The sequence below is a fragment of the Trichechus manatus genome, unplaced genomic scaffold, assembly GCF_000243295.1.
Source record: "Trichechus manatus latirostris isolate Lorelei unplaced genomic scaffold, TriManLat1.0 scaffold00011, whole genome shotgun sequence".
Lineage (NCBI taxonomy): Eukaryota > Metazoa > Chordata > Mammalia > Sirenia > Trichechidae > Trichechus > Trichechus manatus.
This window is the reverse complement of record NW_004443947.1, coordinates 23,489,808-23,514,618: the sequence shown is the minus strand read 5'-3', so window position 1 is coordinate 23,514,618 and position 24,811 is coordinate 23,489,808. Positions and strand designations below refer to the sequence as shown.

The following is a 24,811-nucleotide window of genomic DNA, read 5'->3' as shown; positions in this document are numbered from 1 at the left end:
CATTACGTTTATAAAAGACCAATGATTGCAGAGTTTAGCTTAAAAAATCTAACTGGCATTCCTATTCTGTCCCCATACAAGCTTTTTTTTTTTTTTTTTTTTTTTTTCTTTTTTTCCTTTTGTTACTTTTTTGTAAATATCTCACTTCATTCTCCCTTTACACAGCTTTAAAAACATCATAAATTAAAACATGGAGTCTTATTTATAGTGTCCCTTGTATAGAGCATTACGTTTATAAAAGACCAATGATTGCAGAGTTAAGCTTAAAAAAAAAAAAAAAAGAAAAAGAAAAAGTGGATTTGCTTTTATCGACACAGAATAAATATATCTCCCCAATACTTGGGAGGTACAACTTTAAACAACACCCTGCACTTGCAGATCCCTTCCAATTTCAGTATTTGCAAGGTCGGTAATTTTGTTTGTTTAAAAATCTGCAGTTATTGTGATTCCTCTTAAAAAGGCCTGAGTTAAAAGTTCCACTCTGGGGCTTGTATCAGATTACTCTCTGTAGCAGAATCCAACCTCTTCATTAATAAAATTCTTCAAGGCAATTCTTTCACATGGGAGGAACAATCATGCCAGATATTGCTGTTGAAAGAGAAGACAAAAGTCAATGGTTTTACATCCAAACTTCTCACTGGGGGAAAAAAAAAACACCCACACACCACTATGTTAGCTGAATATTAACCACAAATGTGCTCTCATCTTCTCTGGGGTGACATTTTGTTACAGAATATATATGTACTTGATTAAAAATTATAATATATAAGCATGTGTATGTATCTTTAACAGAAGAGAATATCCTAAATATCCCTCCAAATCTGATTTCAATTATTTTATAACATAACTAGAAAGCTGCATAGTTTGAATACCACTGGGAAAGTTGCAGCCCCAAACCCTGTAAAAAATAGTGAGCATTTTCTATTCGTCACTCTTTTTTATCCTCCCTTTCACTTCCAAAATATAAAATAAAAACTGGTCCATCCCAGGTGCCAGCAATTTACACAAAAAACCCTGGCTTCCTCTGTGCTCTGTATTACTACGAAGACTGAGTAACTGAGAGCAAGATTTTAGCGCCTTCATTTCAATCCTGGGTCCTGAAAGAAGGAAACACAGCTATAGCAGGCATTGCACACTGGGAATATAAGGATGGGAGAAAGCATGGAGGAGAAAGCAAGTTTGCATGAAACTACAGAAAGTCTTCCACATTGCTTCACTCACTGTTTCTAGAATGCTCTGAGCATGTTCCTAGGAAATGACAGCATAGGAAAGCCGGGGTGAGATCCTGGGAAAAGGGAAGGCAGTTTGAGCTAACCAAAAATCTTTCAAAGTGCTGGAGTTGGGGGGCCACACAGAATGGTATCAGAGAGCTTGGACTCAGACAGGCCAGCATTCCACCTCTGGCTTTGCTGCTTACTGAGTAAGTCCTCTTCCCCTGAACTAGTCTCTCTGAACCTGAGTCTCCTCTCGGCTAGAAAATAGAGTTAATCACAGCACTTAGGGTTGTTGGAAATTTAAACGAAATAACATATGTAAAGTGTCTAGCCTAAGTTCAGCTCCTATTAAGCTCCCAATAGAAGTTACCAATACAGGTACCAGTATCAAGTCCACTCCCCTCATAGTGACCCCGTGTGTGTTAGAGTAGAACCGTGCTCTCCAGGGTTTTCAATGCCTGGTTTTTCAAAAGTAGGTCACCAGGCCTTTCTTGCAAGGTGCCTCTGGGTGGACTCGAACCACCAAACTTTTGGTTAGAACACAATAACATTTATATTATCCAGGGACTCCCAATAGAAGTTAGCTGCTATTATTTTTAACCTATCACTTCTGCCAATATACTGGCATGTGACCTCATGCTAACTGACTTCTCTGGGCTATATTTCCCCTTCCATCAAGTAAGCATCATCCCACATAACCTACTTTACCTGGGATGGGTGTGAGGAATAAGGAGGGGTCTATAAGAAAACTGAAACAGCGTGGCAACTTTGAAATATGTCAAGATGAGAGAGAGATGCTTACATGAGAAGCAAGCAGCAGCCATCTTTGGCTCCCAACCATGGCTTAGTGTTCTGTCAGGCAGAGAGAAAAAGTTGTTGCTTTCTTTTTAATGCCAATTCTAAATTTAAATTAATGTTCTTGTCAGTGATGATTGTGTTTAGGAAGTGGCCCTCTTCATTTCCCAGCTATCATGTCCGGAAGAATATTCTCCTCCCTTTTTTAAAAATCACCATGAAGCCTGTAGTAGACCAACGGCAGCTAGGTGAGGCTCTGAGCCCTGTGGCCCCACACCCTTCCTGCTTCCCCTCCCCCACCACTGACATTTTAGATTCAATTAAAAAAAAAAAAAAAAAGTGTTTTGCCAAACACTTTTTCCATTAATTTTTAAACCCATCTGTATTCACAAGGAAATTCAAGCCACATGTTTCTGATTCATTTACACGTAAATCATCCAAATGTTGTTTTGCAAGAGCCATTTTGCAGCCCAAAGCTCCTGGAGTCTTTTTTGTAAGCCCTCATAAGCCTTTTTTCTTAGAAACAGGAAGTTGTCTCTTGCCAAATGCAGGCCAACTTAAACCCCCAAAGATTTGGGATCAGTTGGAAATGCAGTTCCCCCCTAAGATTCAAGTAGTCCTAGGTTTGACTGAAACTACCAGCTTGGTATTTCCCTGGTGAGCCTTAAGTTGAGAATTCAAGATGATGTAGCTCCAAAGACAAGGGGAGGGTATTTGCAGTGTGACAGCTCAGCATGGCTATGTCTCCCTAAGGGTCTACTCATCCAGGCTGGGGGTGGGTCTAGACACCCTTATTAAAGACAGGCCTTTCTGTGGGGGTTCCGTGTGGCAAAGGAAACAAGGCTGTTTCTGCCTTATTCCAAAATCTACTCTGGGGTGCCAGGCATTATAGGGCAGCTCCCGGCTCTACAGTTGGCCAGCTCAGGCAATGCCAACACAACACAAAGCAAAGTAGAAAGCTGACAAATTTCCTGCTAATTAGGTCGACGGACCGAGCCAAAATCTATCATTTAGGTCCTGAAAATATCCCATGTGGCTGGCCAAAATAAAAAAGGATCTAAACAGTGTTTGCGTACCTGAATAATGTGCTAGATTAATTAGATGCCCGTTAAACCTCTATTTAAAGCTGCAGTAAAAGTTATAAAGCAAAGTCGGTTGCTGTGCTAGTCTGTAGCTAACCGCGTTTCTTAATCCGGAATATGGGGATTGCAGACTCCAGAGCTCAGGCAGGTGACATAAGGGAGCTAAGTGCCCTCAGTGGGGACTGAGGGGACCCCAAGAGCATGTCTTTAACTACCAGCTCCCACAAATGCTGCTGTTTAGGAATATCAGCTCACAGCCACCAACTCTTCTGAATTTTTTTGAGAAAGGTTGGATTTTTTTTTTTTTTGCAACCATCACAATTTGTTTCCAAAAATTTTTGTCATCCCAAACAGTAACTGTGTACCCATTAGACATGAATTCTCCATTTCCCTGTCCCCTAGCCCATGGTAACCACTAATCTACCTTCTGTCTCAACACATCTGCCTATTCTAGATATTTCATATAAGTTGAATCACATAATAAATTGGTCCTTTTGTAACTGACTTATTTCACTCAGCATAATATTTTCAAGGTTCAACCATATTGTCGCATGTATCAGGAGAGATGTGGCTATTTTTTAAAGATGAAATAGCCCAGGTTTACACAGGTTAGCAACTAGTTGAAAAAAAAAAAAAAAAACCTAAGGGCACCTAGGGGTGGATTTGGCCTCCCTGCATTTTCCGACCTCTCCTTCATTGGTCTCAAACTTCTTCGAGAGGCTGATGAAAGACATGAACTTCTCTCCAGGAAAAGGTCTATCTGCACTTACACTCTGAAGTTTTCATATAAAGCCAGGGAAGGGGGTGTCACAGCTCCCTAAAGCTCATCCATGACTTTCTAACCTCCAGATGCAGAACTCTGATGACTCAATTCTGGGAAAAGGTCACTGTTTGTGGCCTCTGAACTTAGGTCCTTCAAAAGGGGCCTTTTTATAAAGGAATCCTACTGCAGGAATACAGGGACACTTCCGGGTTTTAGGAGCTGTTTTTCTTGTATCTGTGCTGCAATCCTGAAGATTGATTAAGTGACAGGGATGGGTGTCTGAGACTTGGAATGTTCCAGAAATGCCGCTGGCGTGCTGTCTTGCCCAAGCTGGGCCTGTGAAGATTCCCATGAGGACACCACACTCTCAGGGAACATGTGGGCCAAGACAACATAAGACAGCAGTGCTCTGCCACTTCCCTGGCATTTAGGCCGTCACGTTCTCTGACAGCAGCTCGGAAAACTATTGGTTTGAAGGACAATGCATTTGTAATTGTGGTTGAAACATTTTGATAAGAACAAAGCCAAAATGGAAAGTTTTGCAGGGCTGGGAGAAGTTGGAGTGTGAGGGTGGAATGTGGTCTTCCCCACACATCACCATACGTGTAAGAATTATGAGCTAATCAGGAATGGGGGAAGGAGCTTGCACAAACTGAACATATGTAAGAGACAAAGACAATTCCACAGGATTTGCTATTCGACTGGAGAAATGGGGCAGGGCCAGCCAGCCTGGGCTTCAACAAGGCAGAGAAGGAAAAAAATCGATATGTGGGTGCAAGTTTTGTGAAATGACTCTGGCTTTTTTGTTTTTAATTTTTTATAGCAGAGACTGTCCAGAACATGGTTATGGTTTAGAATCACTACATTGGTGGGATGGTGGCTAAGGGGTTCTGATAGCATGGTGACAGCCTTCTTGGGTTGCCTGTCTCCTGATTAATGAAGTCCTCTGAGGCCTGAAATTGCACAGAATCCATGCCCTTGGACCCTTATGAGAAGGGAAAGGATGTTTCCAATTTCAATGGCTGAGTGTCACTGCTGACTCAAGTCTTTGGTCAACAAAAACCAACACACCTGGAGAGTCTGGCATCAGGATTTATCACTGACTTCATCCAGGTAGGAGCCCTGGTAGCTAGTGGTGCAGTGGTTAACAGCTTGGCTGCTAACCAAAAGGCCGGCAGTTCGAATACACCAGCCGCTCCTTGGAAACCCTATGGGGCAGTTCTAGTCTCTCCTAAAGGGTTGCTGTGAGTCGGAATTGACTCGACAGCAACGAGTTTGGTTTGTTTTGGTTTTCATCCGAATAAAACTGTAAGAAGGTTTCTTCTCTGTATTTTTCTCTCTAAATCCTAAATACAGCTGTATTTTCCAAAGTTTTCCATGAAATGTTAATTCGTCTTAGAGTGAAGAAAAAATTTCTGTGGCCAAATGTGTGTAGAAAGCTAAATGGAACTGTCTTTCTTGTTTAATTGCAGGATATCGCAGAGCCTCTAATAAACTGTGCATTTTTTTTCTCCAGGACAGAGATTCAGTAAGTAGTATTTTCTAAATTTTATTTGACCACAACTTTTTTTTTTTAAATAGAACATCTTGTGGGGCTCCGGAGGTGCTGAGACAAGAGTTGTTCACCCTAAAAAAATGTCTCAGACACATGGTAAGTTGTCAAAAGTTTTATCTACCTGGGTGAGAAAGTCAGCTTCTGTAGAAGCTGAATTCTGAGATATATGTAAAGGAATAGAGCTGAGGGCTTCTACAGAAAGACCTCATTTTTCAACCTTATTACTGCTCCCTGGCTCCTGTGCTCCAGGATGCTGAGTTACCGGTAACCAGGACACTGGTTACTGCACATTATCTGGGATTTTTCTGCTTCTGCTCCTTGGTTCAGGTTGTCCTTGGTCCTTGTGCTTAAAATGTCCCTCTTCCCCACCTCTCCACTCTCAAATGCTACTCACCTTCATTCAAGGTCCAGTTCAAAGGCCTCCTTGTCCATGAGGCTGTTCTGAATTCTCCCTAATCTTTCCCTCCTCCCACAACTGGTTGTCCAGCCTCTCCATAGACAGGTTTGCCTTGTTTAATTTGGTGTCGTGTCTCCCCTAACCCAGGGGAAGTTTTTAAGGTCAGGACTCTGTACTTCCTATGGACCTAACCCAGTGTCTTGAATATGCTGTTAGTATTAGCAGCCATTGAGTCAGCCATTGACTCATGGCAATCCCATGCACAACAGGATCGGACCACCGTGATCCACAGTTTTCACTGGCTGATTTTCTCAAGTAGATTGCCAGGCCCTTCTTCCTAGCCCATCTTAGTTTGGAAGCTCTGCTGAAACCTGTTTCTCATCACAGCAACACACAAGCCTCCACTGACAAGAGGTGGCTGTGCTGAAATATACAGGCTGGGAACGGAACCCAGGTCTCCCACATGGAAGGCGAGAATTTTACTAGTGAAACACTACCGCCCTGGGCTTGAATACAGAACAGCAACATAGCATAGAGGCTTACACAGTTGACTCAGTTTGCCTGGGTTTTAACCCCAAGCTCCCCAATTTGCTAGCTGTGTAACTCTGGACGAGCCATCTTAGCTCTTTCTAAGTCCCAGTTCCCACAATAAACAGCCTACATCAAAGGGTAGTTGAGAGGAATAAATGAGATAAGGCAGAAGACAGGCTGGTGACAAGCCCTCACATGATAGTTTCTGTGACCTCATGTGAGATTACAGTGCAGATGTGCTAATGGGTAGACATGCATGCAGTAACTGCACGGGGCTACGAGAGGGACGCTAGGGAAATGGACTCCAAGGAGTTGGCTTACAAAGATAAATAGAATGATGTACACTTAGCAGAGTGGTAGTTTGAGGTGAATAAGCCTTTCAAACACTTACACAGCTAAATGTGTTACCTATAATCTTGTTTACTTGGTCAATTTGTTTCACAAACCTCTTTCTTCATCACTGGCCCTGTCTTAATGATCACAATTCTGAATTAGGATGGTCCAAATGAACTAGGACTTACTGTAACATTGGAAAGGACAGGGAGGAATAAAATACTTTCGATATCCTTACCCCCAATGCTATACCCACCTGTGTGCTTCCTGATGGTAGAAGTACAGTTTAGAAAGTTAAAGATGATGTAATTATTTAGTTTTAGCTCAAGGAGCCCACTGTCAGAATGCCACTTTTCTCAGGGGAAATTCCAAGGTTCCAAGTAGAAGCCCCCTGAAAAAATGGGGTTGGCCACCTAAGGCTCATCTTCCTCACCCTGCTGAGGATTGTGTGCAGAGGGTTAAGATGCAGTTCTCAGTGTGTGCCTTGCCTGGCAAGTGTGGTGGTTAGGGGTAGCGTGGGGAGCAAGAAGTAAGTAAAGTAAGATACCAAAAACCAAACTATTGCCATCAAGTCGATTCCGACTCATGGCAACCCCATGTGTGTCAGAGTAGAACTGTGCTCCATAGAGTTTTCAGTGGCTGATTTTTCGGATGTAGATCACCAGGCCTTTCTTCCAAGGCACCTCTGGGTGGACTTGAATCTCTAACCTTTCGGTCAGCAATCAATCACTTTAACGATTTGCAACACCCAGGGATTCCTTAAAGTAAGATAGTGTCAGTTAAATTTGACTGTAATTTCTCTACTCATACCTCCACTACTGCTACCCCATAAAGGTAGGGATGTTTGTCATACGAGAGTGTTGGAATAACAACAATTACCCCTCCCCTGCCCCGAATTTCAGAGTCAGGGCATCTGGTAAGGAAGAGTCCAGAAAGAATTTCCTTGACACTTGTTCAGTCAGAAGGTAAGGGCTGTGTCCTCCACAATTAACAGATCCAGCACAAAGTGTGTCCCTGAGTCAGGCCTCAACCCCTTAAACTCCCCGTGCTGTGTAGCTAGGTATTAGAAATGTAATGGAGAGGCAGGGACTCAGCCACTAATCAGAAGAGGGGGAAAATCTCTGTACTTTTAGAATCTGTACAGAGTTGCGCTGCAGAAAACTTACGGGTCCCAAATGCACAGACTTTGTATGTGTTCCCACCTTAAAGCCATTTCATTATTACTTTAAACACACACATATCCCTACACAACCAGATGTTCCAGAAATATAGAAGTTTCTAAAATCCAGGCCCAGACCCTCTACCTCCTAGATCCACATGGCATAAAGAGATACTAGGCCTCCCCAAAGGGCTGCCCATATAAGTTGATGTTGACTGGGATAGAGCTAAAAAAAAGCAAAACGAAACCCACTGCTATCTAGTTAACTCTGAATCATAGAGACCCTATAGGACAGAGTAGAATGCCCCATAGGGTTTCCAAGGAGCGGTTGGTAGATTTGGAGTACCAACCTTTTGGTTAGCAGCTGAGCTCTTAACCACTACACCACCAGGGCTCCATGATATAGCTACTTACCTTTAAATAGCAGTGGGTCTTCTTCTCATGTACCACCACTCAACTGTTGATTAAAAACCCCATTATACTTTGCTTTTGACCTCAAATCTATGTTTAAAAAGGATTATGACTGGCAGCTCAAAAATGGTGGATTTCTGCTTTCTGTATGTGTTGTCATTATTTAAACTGCTTATATGCTCTGTTTGCTTAAGCATTATATCCCTAGTTTGCTGGCTGTAAGGAGCCTTGGTGTTACAGTGGTTAAGTGCTTGGCTGCTAACCGAAACGTTGGCAGTTTGAACCCACTAGTGGCTCCGCAGGAGAAAGATGAGGTGGTCTGCTTCCATAAAGATTTACAGGCTTGGAAACCCTATGGGCCAGTTCTGTTCTGTCCTATAGGGTCGCTATGAGTCAGAATCGATTTGACGGCAATGGGTTTGGTTTTTTGGAGGTTTTTTTTTCCTGGCTGGAGAGGTACTTTATGGTGGCATGCATTATTTTTAGCTGAAAAAGAGTCAGACTTGCATGAACGGGCAACTCTCTTTGTGGGGTGGGCATTTCCTATCATGAATAATACTGCCTGATACCTCGTTCTGCAGTCAGGTAATTTTCCTCTTCCTTCTAAGAAGATGGATTTGTCAACGTGTGTCAGTGAGGGGCATGGACAAGAAGCCATGTGGGACACGGGCATTTGATTGTGCTGGGCAGACTTGCTGGAAGTTTTCTGAGGAAATTTTTGAAGAGCCTTTTTAGAGGCAAGAGGATGTAGTGATTAGGAGCCACACTGTGGGATCACATTGAATTCAGTTCTGGCCCCACCATTCACTAGATGTGCAATCTTGGTCAGATTGAGCCTCAATTTCTCCATCTATACAATGGGAATAGGACTGACCTCATAGGGTTACTGGAAGAATCAAATGAGATCATTGAAGCAAAGCATTCAGCAGAGAGTACTTGTGTATCTAAGTGTAAATATATATGTCCTCACACACAAGAAGCAGAGCTGAGAATGCCTGTCCTGCTGGCCCCCTCCCTCACCTCCATGGTGCTCATCAGTGGAGACTGGTGTGTCTGTACTGAAGGAAGTAGTACAGGGCAGGGCTAAGGGCTCAGATCCTGCTGGGGTTTATAGTCATCTCCACCATTTACCAGCTATGTCTGTGGGCAGCTATTGACTGTCTCCAAGCTTGTGTTCTACCAACAGAACCATGGAGATTATAATAATTCTTATACTTCATCAGGAAGTTGTGAGGATTAAATAAGGTAAAGCACACCCAGTGCTTAGCACAGCGCCTGACACCGTTCAGTGATCAACAAATGGTAGCCGATTATTTCATTGATCTTATTGCCCCACCAGCTTCTTTGGGGATCCTGGATTTGTCCTTTTCACATCCTCTGAGTGATAAAGTGTTTGCGAGATGGAAAGAGGACATGAATGTTTGAAGCTGAGTTTAAGGCCAGCTTCTGCCACATACCAGCTGTTAGAAGTCGAACAAGTTTGTAACCTCTCTAACCTTTCATTTTCCCGTCTGTAAAATAGGGACTCTGAATACCTACCACACCATCCTGCTATGGGGAACGAATGAGATTGTGCAGGTAAACACCACATCATGGTGCTGAGCACATGAGAAAAACATTCAAAATAGTAGACCCATTTTTTAAAAGGTGGATTTTTTTTCTTCTAATTAATGAAGAGGTCACCTCCATTCCTTTTGATTTACCATGGTGGGGAAGAGGTGAAACATTTTAATATGAACCAGAACACCCTAGTAGCGTTTTGAGGTTTCTGGTTTCCAGCAGCGAAGTTCCTGCCTTTGGTCTCTGATGCTTTAACCTCAGGGCTCAGATGGACCATGGGCTGCTTACATCCTCCCCACCCCATGCACGTTCACTCGGATACAGGCAACAGGAAGGCAAGGATGAGTGACCTACTTCAGGAGAAGGCCAGTCCCGGGAGAGACCCTGCAGTGGAGAACTTGCTAGAGTCCACAAAAGACTGGTCTGATAATGGCGACAACAGGGAATGAGAGAGGAGAAAAGACAAACGGTGGCATTAGTAAGCGGAAATAGTATTCTTAAGCAAATCCCGAGCCTGTGTTTGAGAGCAGCTGCCTCTCCTGTGAGCGGAATTGCTGGAGCTGGAAAGAGGGCTGGTCAGGCAGCTCTAGCACAGGAGGGAGGCACGGGGCCAGGGGGCAGGGGCCAGGGGCCAGGGGCCACGGTGCAAGGATAGCAAACACAAAGGAGCAGAAGAGATGAGGGCAGACAGAAGCAGGCAGGCCCAGGCAGCTCCACTCTGGCCACAGTGATACACCTGCTCCAGGCCCTGGGAGGGAGAGGTCAGGGCACCAGATCCAGATCAGTGAGTGGGGCCTGGGGCTTACCTTGCAGGCTATTCCCGTTGGTGCTGGTACAGGTGGGAGGCGGGGAAGTCTGGGGTCTGACGACTGGCGCAAAAGCACTCTTCTGTTTCACAGCGGAGACCATGTTAGCTGGTGAGAAGGAGAAGATGCCAGAGGAGCTGCTGCAGTTGGAAGGGAGGCTTGTGGAGGAGGCCATGGTGGGGCTGGATGGCACAACTGAAAGGGGCAATGGGAAAGGACAAGTCAGCTCAGCGCCTCTCCTGGCATTGTGAGACAGGCAGCTCAGCGCAGACCCTGAGCCAGCCACCCTGCTCAGTACCGTCTTCCAGAGTGAGCCTGCCCTGAGCTCTCAGGATAGTGTCTGCTTTGATCATCTGGTACCAGCATGTGCTACATCTTACTGCCGGTGATCTTTTAGGCGTTTATTGTGGGCCTACTCTGTGCCTTTCAGTTAGTAGCCAAGTATGTTAACCATTTGTCCCACCCAGAGGTGCCTCAGAAAAAAGACCTGGTGATCTCCTTCCAAAAAATCAGCAATTGAAAACCCTACGGAGCGTAGTTCTACTCTGACACACGTGGAGTCACCATGAGTCAGAATCCACTTGACAACAACTGTTTTACTATGTGCCAGGTGTGTGCTAGGCACTGGGACACCCCAGGCCAGGAAACAGAAGAGCAATACGCTCTTACAAGGGACAGAGCGGCACAAAATAGTGGCAAAGGTGAGCGAGGCCAACGGGGTGGAGGTAGGGAAGGGATGTGGTGCTGGTGGTCAGAGAAAGCTTCTCAGAGGAGGACTCGGGAAGCATTCCAGGTAGGGCCTAAACTAAGGTACTAGCAAAGGAGTAGGGACAGAAGAGACAGGAGGAGGCCAGCTTGAGAGGGTGAGCTCACTGATGGAATGAGATGGAAGAAGGATGAGTTGAAGGACTCCAACTTAAAGCACTGGTAGATGTTTGTGTGTGTGTGTGTGTGTGTGTGCCTCCTGATTCTCTGCACTACTGCTGTGAGATCCTCAAGGATATGGCTGTAGTGTGAGGCTCCACAATAGAGATAAAGATAGGCAGGAAGCTAGGTGGATACACTGCCACACGAAGCATCTGCGGAAAATGAAGAACTGCAGTCAAAACTCCAAATTCTTTCCGTCCCCCAGGGAGCCTTACACAAATGTTTGTGAATTAGTAAGTGGTAGGACAGGAGCCTTATGCAAATACTCACAGTCTGGTGTTAGCAGGAATGTGGATAATCAATAACAGGAGAACTTTGGCAATTCAGAGGGAGAGAAGCTAACGGCATGGGGACATGAAAGAGTTTGGTAGGTGCACATTCTCTTAACTGATCACAGTACGCTCAGCCTGGCCTTTCATCTTTGAGTTCACCAAGTTGGCATTGAGTTCACTCAGACTCACAGCCACTCCACGTGTGTCTGAGTAAATCTGTGCTCCATAGGGTTTTCGGTGGCTGATTTTTTGGAAGGAGATCACCATACCTTTCTTCTGAGGCATCTCTGGGTGGACCGAGCCTCTAACCTTTCAGTTAGCAGCTAAGCACATTGATTGTCTGCCCCTTCTAAGGACTCCTTATCTTTGAGTACTGGCTAATAATCTCTTGTTTATTTTAGGAAGCAGCACGTTTGCACACACTAAGCCCTCTAAATTGGAGACTAGTATTTTCATACACTTGCCTTCTGATATTTCTACATCTCCTATGGAATAGTATTCATAGTGTTCGATGATTTTTAGCCACTTCATTAAAATTCTAGACACTTCCTTCTGCTTTATTATTTTTCACTTTAGTTAATAAACATTACATACTGCTTTATCATTTACTAGCATCTTCCTATCTCTTTCATTCTCTGTCATTGACACAACCACCTGGAGTCCGGATCTTTTTACACCTGAGGAAAATGAGCAAGCTGAGCTGCAGAAAATGGTTTCATGACTTGCTCAAGGCCCATAGTAATAATGTGGTGAAGCCAGAACTCAAACCCAAATTCAGTGCTGATTCTACTACACCACCCTGCAAAGCAAAGAGATCCCCAGGGAAAAGGCCCCCTTCCCATGAGCCCACCAGAGCCCAAAGAGCTGCTTGGGTGGCCTTCCCCTTGGCCTCCTGGCTTTGGAAAGTTACGGAAGTGGGAATCGAATGGGTCATAGGCAGCAGTTGCCGTAAGGGGAGACATGTCCCCTTGTAATCGGCACCCAGCACTACATAATCCGAACACACCGAATGCTGTATGGAGCAGAACCCAGAGCCGCCATCCTCAGAGTTTTCACAAACATTCTCTAAACTGTACTTTTTCTTTTAATGAGGGCAGCATTTCTATACATCTCTTAGGATTTGTAAATGTGAAAATACGCTCAATAATAACACCCATTTAAATTGCAAAACTCATGCACTGGAGGTTTGATTTTTAAATATTCGCAGGCTTGAAATCCTGCTGGTTCACTGAGGAGGGCAATTAATCTCGTTGGCAAATGCGATCATTATGTGTATTTAGAGGTGGGGAGCTTGCGGGGTGGTGAACAGAGGAAGGGGTGAAATATAGTCAAGCAGCTCCATTTGTTATAACATTATTAGTTATCAGCCACCATACCAGAAACTGTGTTCACCCGTGGAATGTCTTATTTTATTTTTTATTCTGTTGGAAATTTTTCAACATGAGTGGTTTATGAATAATTAAATATTACGGAGGCAAAAATTCAAATCAGCTGAGCTTTGTGTTTATTGTTTTATTTGCATTTATGCAGATAAAACCGTCCCATCTGAGAGCCTATTTGAGAATTTAATACTATATTCATGAGCACTGAGGAAATCAATTAATGGAAATTAAATGTTGGAAGTTTCACAGTCTGACAGATGCAATCTCAGGCTAAAGTCACTTGGTGTCTGCCCAGGCTTGGGAAGGCAGAGCAATATCCAAGCCCCTAAATTGAATTGCTACCATATAGCAATTAGTTTATTGATTTAATTAAGAATGCCACCTTTTAATTTTCAGGTCATGATTGAAACATTTTCTGATTGAGTGGATTGGAGAACACTGAAGTGATAGATCTATGAGAAAGAATCCTTTGACGAATCGTAATCTAATGTGAAACTGACCCCAGATGTTGACTCTTGACCAGACAACGTATGCAGATTATTTGGGGGTGGGGGGTGGGGAATTTCAAATGTTCATCAAGCTTCTGATTCCAAACAAACAAAGCAGGAATTTAGAATTTAGTGCACACTGAGTATAAAAATTTACCCAGATAGGCAAGGCCTCTACATACACTTTAGGAATCATTTTTCCTCTTTCAAAGGATTAGCACACTCCACATTTCCACTACGAGAGACTGCATAATTATTAGTATTTTTAGCCAAGGGCCTTGTATAAATATCATGAAAATTGTTCCATTTAACAGCACATCTTTTATCATAACTTCTACAAATGGCTAAGAGTTTGGCCACATTTTTACACATCAGAACAGCCATCCACACTGTCCAAAATGAACTAGGTTATCTATGAAAAATTCCTCAGAGGGAGATCAAGAAATTTCGTAGGCACAGGCCCATGACATTTCATATATAAAGATGCCAATTCATTGACGTTTTTCAGATGTAACTTAAACACTGTGCCAAAAATCCCTCTAAGCTAAACTTCTTTAGGACAGGGACAGTTACCAAGGAATATTTCTGGTTTCTTTCTTTATCTTGCCAGGTTTCTGGAAAAAAATCAAGATGTGTTTTTTGATTTGTTGTTGTTGTTGTTTTTAAGTACACACCAAATACAAAGGAAAAAAAAAATCTAAGAGTAACAAAATCAAAGGAGCCATATTCCTAAAGAGAGAGACTTTAAGTTTTAGACTGTTGTTACTACACTATATACCACCACCACTTTTTATTATCATTATCATCATTATGATTATGATTCAGATTTATTGAATGTGTCTCTCATGGGACAGATGTCAGGGAAGGATCATTACATGCATTATCTTATTTAAGTCCCAACACATCTCTACAGGGTGGATACTAGTCCCATTCCCATTTTACAGATGAGAAAACTGAGGTTTGGAGAGGAGATGAACTTGCCCAAGGCCACTCATTAGTAACTAGAAGCAGGAGTCAAACTCAGCTCCATCTGACCGGAAGCTTTCGTTCTTGCAATTACACTGGTGTTGCTAGGTGCCATCCAGTCGGTTCCAACTCATAGCGACCCTATAGGGCAGAGCAGAACTGCCCCATAGAGTTTCCAAGGAGCAGCTAGTGGATTTGAAATGCCAACCTTTTGGTTAGCAGCCAAGCTCTTAACCACTATACCACGCTGCTTTTGGTTTTGGCAAAGTTCTGCCTGTTAGGGGAGGAAAGTCAGCAAGGGAGAGCAGAGGTTCTACTGGAGGCAATGGTGCCTTTCACAGCATCACCTGGGTCTCTGTCTTACAGGATGGGGGCTCTCAGGCTGAGGAGACCTATGCAATGGGCCCCATAGGCGGATGCTGAGCCCTTCTAGTGAAAACGTGCAGAAATGCCGGACACATATCTCTACTTACTGGCATAGGGCGAGTTGGCAGCTGAGCCGTTGAGGAAGGTTGGGGAGCCACCCAAATTGGACATGGCAGCAGTGCCGTATCCATTCATGCTCGTGGTGACGGAGTTGTAGTTGGTCTGCTGGGGAGTGGTGCTCGGCACGTACCCATGTGGTGACACGCTGCTTGAGTTGCGAGTGAAACCTGAGGGGGTAGGGGCAGAACCGGGGTGAGGGAGGGGTTCAGAGGGGTGGCAAAACTGGAAGACTCTTGGGGAAGGGGAGGTCTCTGTTTCCCGGCCCCTTACTGCACCCCAGAGGGAAGGGGTCAGGTGATTCATCTGCATGGGTTGGTGATGCTAGCTCTGTGATTAAAATGGGAAGTGAGCAAAAGACACATTTCTTAGGAGATCATAAATACTTAGCAGGGCCGTGAGAAGTAGCAATGCAGGTCCTACAAATTATCATTTTGGAGCAGAAATAAATCCCAAACTAAGAGATGTATGCTGGGGTTAACAGGTTTCTATTCCCTGAACGAGAATGATGTGCTTTGGCCCCTCAGAACTTTAATTCCAACCCTCTTTGCGATCTGTCATTCATGGTTTATGGTGAAAAGTCAAATGTACAGATGGCTAAATGCCTGCATCCTTCCTAGCCCTTATGCCAGGTTACCAGGCATGATAGCTAGACCCCAAATTTGAAAATAATACTTGATACACACTAACTAGGAATCTCCCTCTTCATAAATAATGTATTTTTAAAAATGAACATTGTTTCATGCCAAATAAATGGAGGAAGAGAGCTCGAAGTCTGGAAGGGGCAGGGAAAAGTGAGAGAAAAAGGAGAAGAGCAGGCTCCTCACCCTGATTGGTGGCTTGTGACGCTTCGGAGACATTTACGGCCAGTTGTCCACTGAAGGAGTTCACACCCATCATTCCTGCGTGGACAGAGGTGTTAGCAAGGGCCGGGAGCTGGTTGTGGTTGCGAGGGACGCTGTACAGGGCCTCTGCGATGTCTGCTGCTCTCTTCAGTATAATTTCCTGAAAAGGAAAAAGAATCATCCCTTTAGCTAGCCCCAATCATACTGCCAATGATGCCATTTCCAGAGTGCTTACTATCTGCCCCGCATGTTGCTCAGGGCTTTCAATGCTTTCAACAGCATCGACTTCTGTAACCTTTCCCCCTCCTCCCAAATTAGCCTCATCATCATCATACCCATATCACAAATGAGGGAACTGAGGCCCAGAGGGGCAAAGACCTCACTGAGCATCCTCTCCTATTTGAGGACAGAGCTGGGGTTCATAACCCCGTACGTCTGACTCTGAAAGCCCATTATCTTAACCATTCTTGCATACTTCCTCCCAGTATACGACAGCACCGTGGGGTTTTCCTCCTCACCTATAACACAGGAACTCCGGGGTTTGCAGAGCGAGAGAGACAGAAAGAGACCAAGAGAGACTGACTGCAACTCATCTCCTCTGCTGAATTTGAGGACAAGTTGTAGATGACTCTGTGTCCCTGAGTTGAGTGACACTGTGTGCCCTGGACACTGACTTAGGTAACATGAAAAAGGAGTGGATGATTTGTCAGACCCCTGGGTTCCTAAGCAGTTGGAATCATATACACGGAGTTGCTCTATGAAATAGAAGCAGCCAATACCATTCAGTCCTCGTTGTACTTTTTAGGAGAAATGAAACCCTTTTTCTCCTCCTAAATTCGCTGGAAAAGCTGAGAGATACAAAACGAAGCACGAGTAAGTCTCTTCTTCAATTATAAAGTACATGCCCACTAAAGATTAGTTTTAAAGGGAGTACCTTTTCTCATAAGGAAATGATTCAGTGAGGAAAGCAATAAAAGATTCACAAAAGAGGGGACAATAATTGAATAGCCTCACAACATGTTATATCTGAATCACTTCTCCTCTTAACTCGTGTGCGTGGTTTTTATATTTTTCCTACTTTCTCATTGCAATGAGGAATCTGAGCTCCTCAGTGAACGTGGGAGCACGCACAGGTGACAGACCCTCCTCCTCACCTGGTTGTTGTGTGGCATCCCGTACAGCGCTTCCACCAGGTCTGCAGCCCTTTTGAGTATTACTTCCTGTCAAGAGAAAAGCAGATACAGGCCTCTGAGTGAAGGCAGGTTGTCACTATCTTTTCACATGATCACGTCCCAGTTCCCTCTGGCCATACTTTGCCAAGGCACCACTTCAAAGGCAGTAGCTTAGGGAACCCCAGAATGGCGTTAAATCACCAGTTTATCTCTGTCCACATACACACTTAATCGAGTCAAAAGGTGAGCATCATTGGTCCTGCAAGATAAAATACATCACTCAATAGTCCGCCATAAGCACGATAAAGCACTCATATGTTTACTGCTGAATACAATTCCGAGGTCATTTACTAGATTACTACAATCAATGTCATTCAGTGCATGTTATGAATCCCTAAGATGTGTTTATTTTGCACTTAATTGCTTATTCCAGGAACCATGACCTTATCAGACGGGTCATTTTCGAGGGATTTCCAATCAATCTTCGGCTACTAGAAGCATGTAGCGTTAAACTTCCTTTGTTTATCTCCCTGGTGTGGCAGAGTCACAATACCAGGGTGTTATGTAGTAAACCCACACAGGGAGCAAAGCGCAGCTAGCAAAGGAGTGACAAGAGGATTCTCCTGTTCCCGGAAGCCTCATCAGCCTCAATTTTCATGACTGGCAGAATCTGTTTCTTTCATAGGAATTCTTTGCTATTTCAGTATTATTTGTCATTTTCCCTATTTACTCATTTATTCTCATCCTAAAGAAATGCTCTGCTGCTCATTTCAATTCAAGAAAAAATACCTCCCTCTGTTCATTTGGTGGGCTTCCATATTTAACTTACACACTTGTTTCTAAGAACATAGGGTAACTCTAAAAAAAATGTGTGTGATAGTAATTTTTTTTTCCATTCTAACCAAAAGAAATCATCCTCTCTTCATTCTGCCCTAATTTTCTGCAGATACATTTATTTAGGAGTGTAAAAAGGAAAGCAAAGTTAAGCTCAGTATATGTAAAATGTGGGATTATCAGAAAACTCTGTAAAGGCATGCTATGATTATCAGCAGTGATTTGCAAGAAGATATGTTTACAATTTTTGCTGTGGGTAAAGTTTCAAAAAGAGGTTTAACTTTAAATATTTTACACAATAGATTTCTGCACAGAGAAGCAGTGCTGTTCAATTTTCATATACTGCAGACGCTGATCAGAAAATAGGGATATAATTGCATTCATTTTGCTGTCACCATAGCCTCTTCAAAAATCCTTGAAACTCTGGAAATGACAAGCTTTTAGATACATATTAGCATTTTTCAATTTTAAATTCTCTATAATATAAAATAAAATAGTTGTCATACTGCAGTAACTACTCATGACATATATAATGTCCTAAATTCAAAAATGAGATGGGGGGGTTTGAGTTCTCAATAAACATTTATGCTTGCCATAAGCTGCTAGACCCCCTCTATAGAACAGTTCAGTTATTTTCCACGCAGGGAGCAAAAAGCATTATATAATCAATGGGGTTTGAGTCAATGCATTCGAAATCATTTCTTTATTTTTTAATGTAGGCTACAAGATAATTTACCATTTTTTTGTCTGCAGTATTGTCTGACCACAGCAGTTAATAACTTGCTACATTATAAGCACACTGAATCCTGTATCTCCAGATCAAGTTCAGCTTGCGCTGTTTTCAGTAAAACCTCACAGCCTTATCTGGCTCTTAGGAAAGATTAAAACAAAACAGGATCGAATTAGTTTATTTACTAAGATATGACTTTTCTGGGTCTATGTGCATTTATTTCTTCAAATAAATATTTATGCCAGTGTTTGGGCTTGGCAAAGAAGGTTTTTTGGTTTTGTTTTTTTCATTTTAGAAAAAAAGAAACACAAGTCTCCTGTTTGTGAAAAGCGTGAGAGGCAGTTAAGAAAGTGGACTTGTGAACTCTACTCCTGTTACACCATAACTGGGGACTTAGAGAGCAGTGCTTCTAATTTTAATTAATTTCGCAAAACCAGGGAGGAGGGAAGTTCAAAATATACTCCAAGACCTTTGAAGTTTTAGTATGTCTGAAAAAATTCCAACTATCAGGGTATGTTATATACTTGAGTGCCATGTATTTTTGGTGATAAAATTTTTTCAATGACATAATCCACTTGTGTCCTTTTCTCCTTATTTCAATACCCAGAGCCCCTGTCACCATTTAATCCTTTGAAAATGAACCATGGGAGACTTATTTTCTAAAGCAGCATTCTTTTTTGATCCATGATGCTGGGCATGTTTTTCCATTGGATATATTTTCATAGGTGCATCTTCAATACAGCCTCAGTTCAGGCCCACAGTTTGGAGGAGAGTGAACCTAGACTTTTTGTCCTGGAAGCTACACTCGTCAATGATATGTAGCCCATTTAAAAATGTCCTTCACTGCAGGATCAACGTCGAGGTTTAAGGGAAAACCCAATTTGGTTCAGCTTTGCCAGTGTGATTCAGCTTCTATTAGTTATTTCTGCAAATGGGAAGGAGAAAGGAAATTTCTGAGTCCTCTATGACTTAGTGCAATGGACCTGCAAGGTGCTTGGATTTCGGTGACCAGAAAATTGCTCTCACCTCCATGTCATTACGCTCCCAGTGAACTAGCCCCCAAGCGTGTTTGTGTTGGGGATCTAATATATTGCCTTTCAATCAGAGCTGAGAGCCACTGAACACACAGACAGAACATGACGAGCAGGTCAGGAAAGCAATAAAGATTTTACAGAGCTGTCCAAGGTGCTAAATTTACTCAATAATGGCTTTGGCACCATAGTGTTAACCTCTCATTTACTACCAGTTTGAGGGACTAAATTGAAGTAACTGACTTCATTTACCTTGAAATGTATATTTTATGACATTATGTAAGTAGATTGAAAGGGCACTGCAGTTTTAACAATTTAAAGGCTAAAGCATGTTTAAGATGAAACTTGAATATTTATTGTATATTGCACTTAAAGTATATAGAATGTTAAAATGTATTGATTAAATTTGTAAAAGGCATTATAAAAATGACAGGTAATATAAAAGATGTATGCCTTTTAAAATCAAATTGACAGTGTATGCTATCTCTTCTGTGGTCAAAAGTGTAATTTTTTTGCAGTTTTATACGGTTTAATTTGAAAAATCTGTAATTTCACATTAGGAAATGATTGAGCCTGGGATGTTAAAAAAAGAAATTTCCCATAAGAGGAAGAGCTGGATGTTTCATATAATCTTTTGTCTCTGAAATTGTTTCTAAAGTCTTATTTTTTGTGGCATTAGGACAGAGCATAGTATAAAGATCCTTCCATTCTAATATGCAATTTTAATCTTTCTGAAAAGAAAGAGCACTTGACTAGTACTAATACCGAATTTTTCAAGGCACTTATTTGTCAGGAGAGACTTTCTCTTCTTTTCATAATGTTTAAAATGTCTCCCTGTTTGCAGTTCACAACATGAGGGTAGAGATTAGACTCTTCCAAGATAATTAATCCTATCCTTGGATTGAAAAAATATATCCCATTTGGGAGTTGAAAAGACAAATAGTAGTATCCTAAATATCAAAAAGTCCCAGAGTCTCCTTATGAAGCTAATGCTTGCTTTCCAATCTACATCCTGAGTCAGGCTATTTTTCTTTTCATGGCCTTGGATTTCTTCTCTCTTAAAGAAACAGAAAATATTTGCTCCTTAAAAACAACAACTTGTCACCAATCTATTTCTTCTCACAGTCAAAGCCTAACCTTACTGTCTTGCTACGGCCATCAGCGGATGATTATGTGAGAGTCTGAAGACAAAGAAGTGGATAAGCTACCCTAAATCTATTAAGAGTCTACAGGAACACTGGGATACTCAAGGAGGACTGGGCTTCCTAGAAACAGTTCATGTATAATCGTTGTGGGTTTCACTTATGGTCTGGAATCACTATAATAAAAAAACTGAATGGGCTACAAACGCAAGAAGAGTCAGCTTTACTTTCTAAGTTGCAACCCAATCAATTAGTAAATAATTTTTTGAGCTTCTTGTTGCCCTAGTAGTTACACATGGATGTTACTCCTCAGGACCTTTCTACAGCACAGAGCCACACAGGTACAGACATTATCTCAAGTTATGTTTGTGCTGTTGGGTGCCATCAAGTCGATTCTGATTCATAGCGACCCCATGTGACAGAGTAGAACAGCCCCTGTAGGGTTTTCTAGGCTGTAATCTCCATGGAGGTGGAACAGAGGTTAAGAGCTCGGCTTCTAACCAGGGGGTCAGCAGTTCAAATCCACCAGTCACTCCTTGGAAACCCTATGGGGCAGTTCTGCTCTGTCCTGTAGGGTCACTATGAGTCGGAATCGACTTGACTGCAGTGGGTTGGCTTTGGTTTAATCTTTATGAGAGCAGTTTGTTAGGTCTTCCTCCTGCAGAACCACTGGGTGGGCTGGAACCCGCTGAGCACTTAACTGTTGCGCCACCAGGGCTATTTGGCCTGCAAAGTGTTTTGAAGTCCTGGTGGTGCAGTGGTTAAGAGCTCGGCTGCTAACCAAAAGGTCAGCAGTTCGAATCCACCAGCCACTCCTTGGAAACCCTATGGGGCGGTTCTACTCTGTCCTATGGGATCGCTATGAGTCGGAATCGACTCCACGGCAACAGGCTTTGGATTTTTGGTTTTTAATCTCTACGGAAGCAGATTTCCAGGTCCTTTGCCTACGGAGCTACTGGGTGGGTTTGAACCACCAACCTTTTGGTTAGCAGCCAAGCACTGAGCTGTCGTGCCACCAGGGCTCCTTCTTAAGTTATAACAGGTTACAAAAGATTTTCTCCATCATCTGGTCCTATCCTCTTCATCTTCTCTCCCTAGACGTCTGAACAACTGCTCTCTATTCTGGCTCAGTAAAGTTCTCCCTACCCTAGAAGTAAAACTTTTGGCTCCTTACCATCTCCATACCTTCATTCCTTTTGCCTTCCCTTTAACTAGAATGCTGGCTTCAATCTGTGTCCATTTGCAAAGCCATCCCATCCCTACAAGCCTGGTCATGAAGGTGGTAATGACAGTGGTGTAATAATAAAAAAGATAGCTGCCATTTATTAAAAGCTTCCCTCGTGCCTGGAACTGTGGAGCATGAACTCATTCAACCTCACAGAGAGTTTCTTAAGGTACTGTTCATATCACCATTTGGCCAATGAGGAAATTAAGACTCAAACAGGTTAGCTGACTTTCCCCAAGTTTATACAGCTGACAAGTGGCTGAGTAAGCATTCAAACCAGGCCTATTAGGCAACAGAGCCTGAACTCTTGAGTATTACATGATGCTACCTGAACTAATTCCATTTTTTACTGATACCCCAGCTCCTAATCTCTCTCATTCCTCTGAAAATAGTGCTATCTGTACCTCCCAGCAGAGCACAGAAGTAGATATTGTCAGATCATTCTGCTTTAATCTGAAGCATGTTAGTTTCAACACTCCACAACTAGACTGTAGACTCTCTGAAGCCATGGATCTATCTTAATTTCCTTCTCTAAGCCCCCAGCACAAGGTTCAGCATTACCACAGGCCTTTAGAAATTCTCATTGAAGGGTTTACTCTAAGATACAGTCACTGATTTTAAAAAGTGCATGCTTAATTTATATGTATGAAATGACAAAGTCATATATTTGGCATGGCTTGTAAAAGCAAATGACTTAAATTTGGTGTTCCATTTGGCTCTAGACTTTTTTAATCCAATATATAAATTCCCAAAGGTCAAGTTTTGATCACTGTGGTTCTTTTTAATGCCACTTTTTTTTATGAATTTGCTCTTTCACTCCTGCTGGCTTGTGCTTACATTTTAATTTTGTGATTAATATAATGAATCATGTCCGGTACAGACATTATCTCAAGTTATAAGCTGCTAGCAACATGAGGTTGGTCTTGATGAACATTAGCCTTTTATTAACTGTACTCTTAGGCCCTTAGAAACACTTAGGTCTTTGCCTTTCTTTCCCAAGAAAGCCACCTTGGGAAACAAGCATATTACATCTAATATGCAAACAGGCCCCCTCATCTTTTCTTCTGTTTCATGATAGTAAAATCGCTTAGGGGCATTCACCTTCCGTGAGAGTCTTCTTTTTAGCATCTGACCTCAAATGTGTAGCAAATAAGCTCATATTCATTGGCCACATTTCGTCTTCCAGGGAGAAAGTTGTCTAATTGTCCAATGCTGGGACCATTTATAAACCCAATTCAACGTTTTGGTTACCTTGAACCTAGATGACCAGGAGAGATGGCCTGAGCTTTCTTTCTTTCGTTCCACTTACAGGCCAGGTCATAGTGCTGAATGAGTATCCATTCACCAATTAAACATTAACTTTCAAGTTTCAGAATCAGATTTTGGGACCCTGGGAACACCCTCACAGAATTAAGGCCCATGGATGCTTCAGTAACTTGGGAGGATAATCTTGAGTTTTGGGCTTTACACTTTCCCAATTAGGAAATAATTTTTTGAGGGTTATAGAGGAAAACAGAAGCTAAACTACAAGCATCGATTATCAAAGTCAAGTTGACTTGGGTGATTCCTGAGAAAGAAGTACAGGAGTTTTCTGTCACTGCAAGTTTCCCTGACACCCGTTTATCACCAGTCTTCTTTGCCTTATCAGGGGATTCAAGATGCAGTGGGTCAAATACCAGCAACATAAAATGAAGTGCAGTGGCAGAATCATTCCTGATTTAGAGACGATAAGTACCTATCAATGGAATCAGCATTGAGTTCATTCACCTCCTCCCTCAGGAGTTTACTTGAGGGCCCAGGGATTCAGTTTAAATGCAGATTTTGAATAGTACTTTCAGCCCACTAGCCTTTAAGCCCTGGTTCTTTCTCCTCTTGCTTCTGAAAGTCTGGGTGACATTCCTGACCGGAAAGCCCAAAAAATTGATTGGAAGTTTCTTGTAGCCCATTTCCCACAGAGCTGAAAGTACAATGCAATAAATACTAGTTGTACCGAGATGCATTTCTGTGGAGGCTTGTTCTATATCCCAACTTCCTTTGTGTTTATTTAGCCAAATGGAAAATTCCACAATGGTAGACTTTGTATTCTGAAAAACCAGTATAATGAGGGCAGTGAGGGAAGGAGTAAAACAAACCAAAATAACATTTGAACACTGTTTAGTTTCCGATCCTTAGAGACATTCCTCAAATTTTTCATTTTTCTGGTAATACGAACTTCTCGAAATAGAATTTGCCGCAGATCATTAGAAGTCTTTAGTGTCACACTTTAAATGGCCTTCACTCATAAGCCCTATAACTGAGAAGAGTCACTTATACTTTAGCATGGATATAATTAAACATGTTTCTGTTGAAAGGGGCATTCTCATTATGACTAAAGACCACTTTAGATTAAACTGAAATGGAAAGGAGGAGCATAGATGAGGTACAGGTAGCAAGCAGTTACTTCTAGGGACGCACAAAATGCCAAATGTGTTAACAACTATATTTTACAACCCTAAAGTCTAAAGACTTCATAGTATTTTATTATATAAGGAGCTTCAGCTTCAGCGGCGACTACCCTACAGAATATTCTAGCACATATGCATTGCTCATATTCCTTAAAGAAAAATAATATTTAAGCCACAATCAAAATCCGCAGAAATTTCCAGAAACAAAGGAATGAATTATTTTGAAAGGCTCTACTGCTATTAACATAAGAGGCCAAGGCATCA

General features: G+C 42.4%; 1 protein-coding gene across 1 annotated transcript in view; it reads right to left on the bottom strand.

Annotated features, from left to right (window-relative positions):
* Window positions 1–82: 82 nt before the first annotated feature.
* Window positions 83–24,811, bottom strand: part of EBF1 (EBF transcription factor 1) — a 501,677-nt gene continuing 476,948 nt past the window's right edge. The window contains exons 13-17 of the mRNA XM_004371251.3: window positions 17,124–17,189; window positions 15,952–16,129; window positions 15,115–15,294; window positions 10,607–10,801; window positions 83–588 (exon numbers count right to left, since the gene is read on the bottom strand). Coding sequence (XP_004371308.2) covers window positions 557–588; window positions 10,607–10,801; window positions 15,115–15,294; window positions 15,952–16,129; window positions 17,124–17,189 — 651 coding nt within the window. The 3' untranslated portion in view covers window positions 83–556. The remainder of the gene's footprint in view (window positions 589–10,606; window positions 10,802–15,114; window positions 15,295–15,951; window positions 16,130–17,123; window positions 17,190–24,811) is intronic.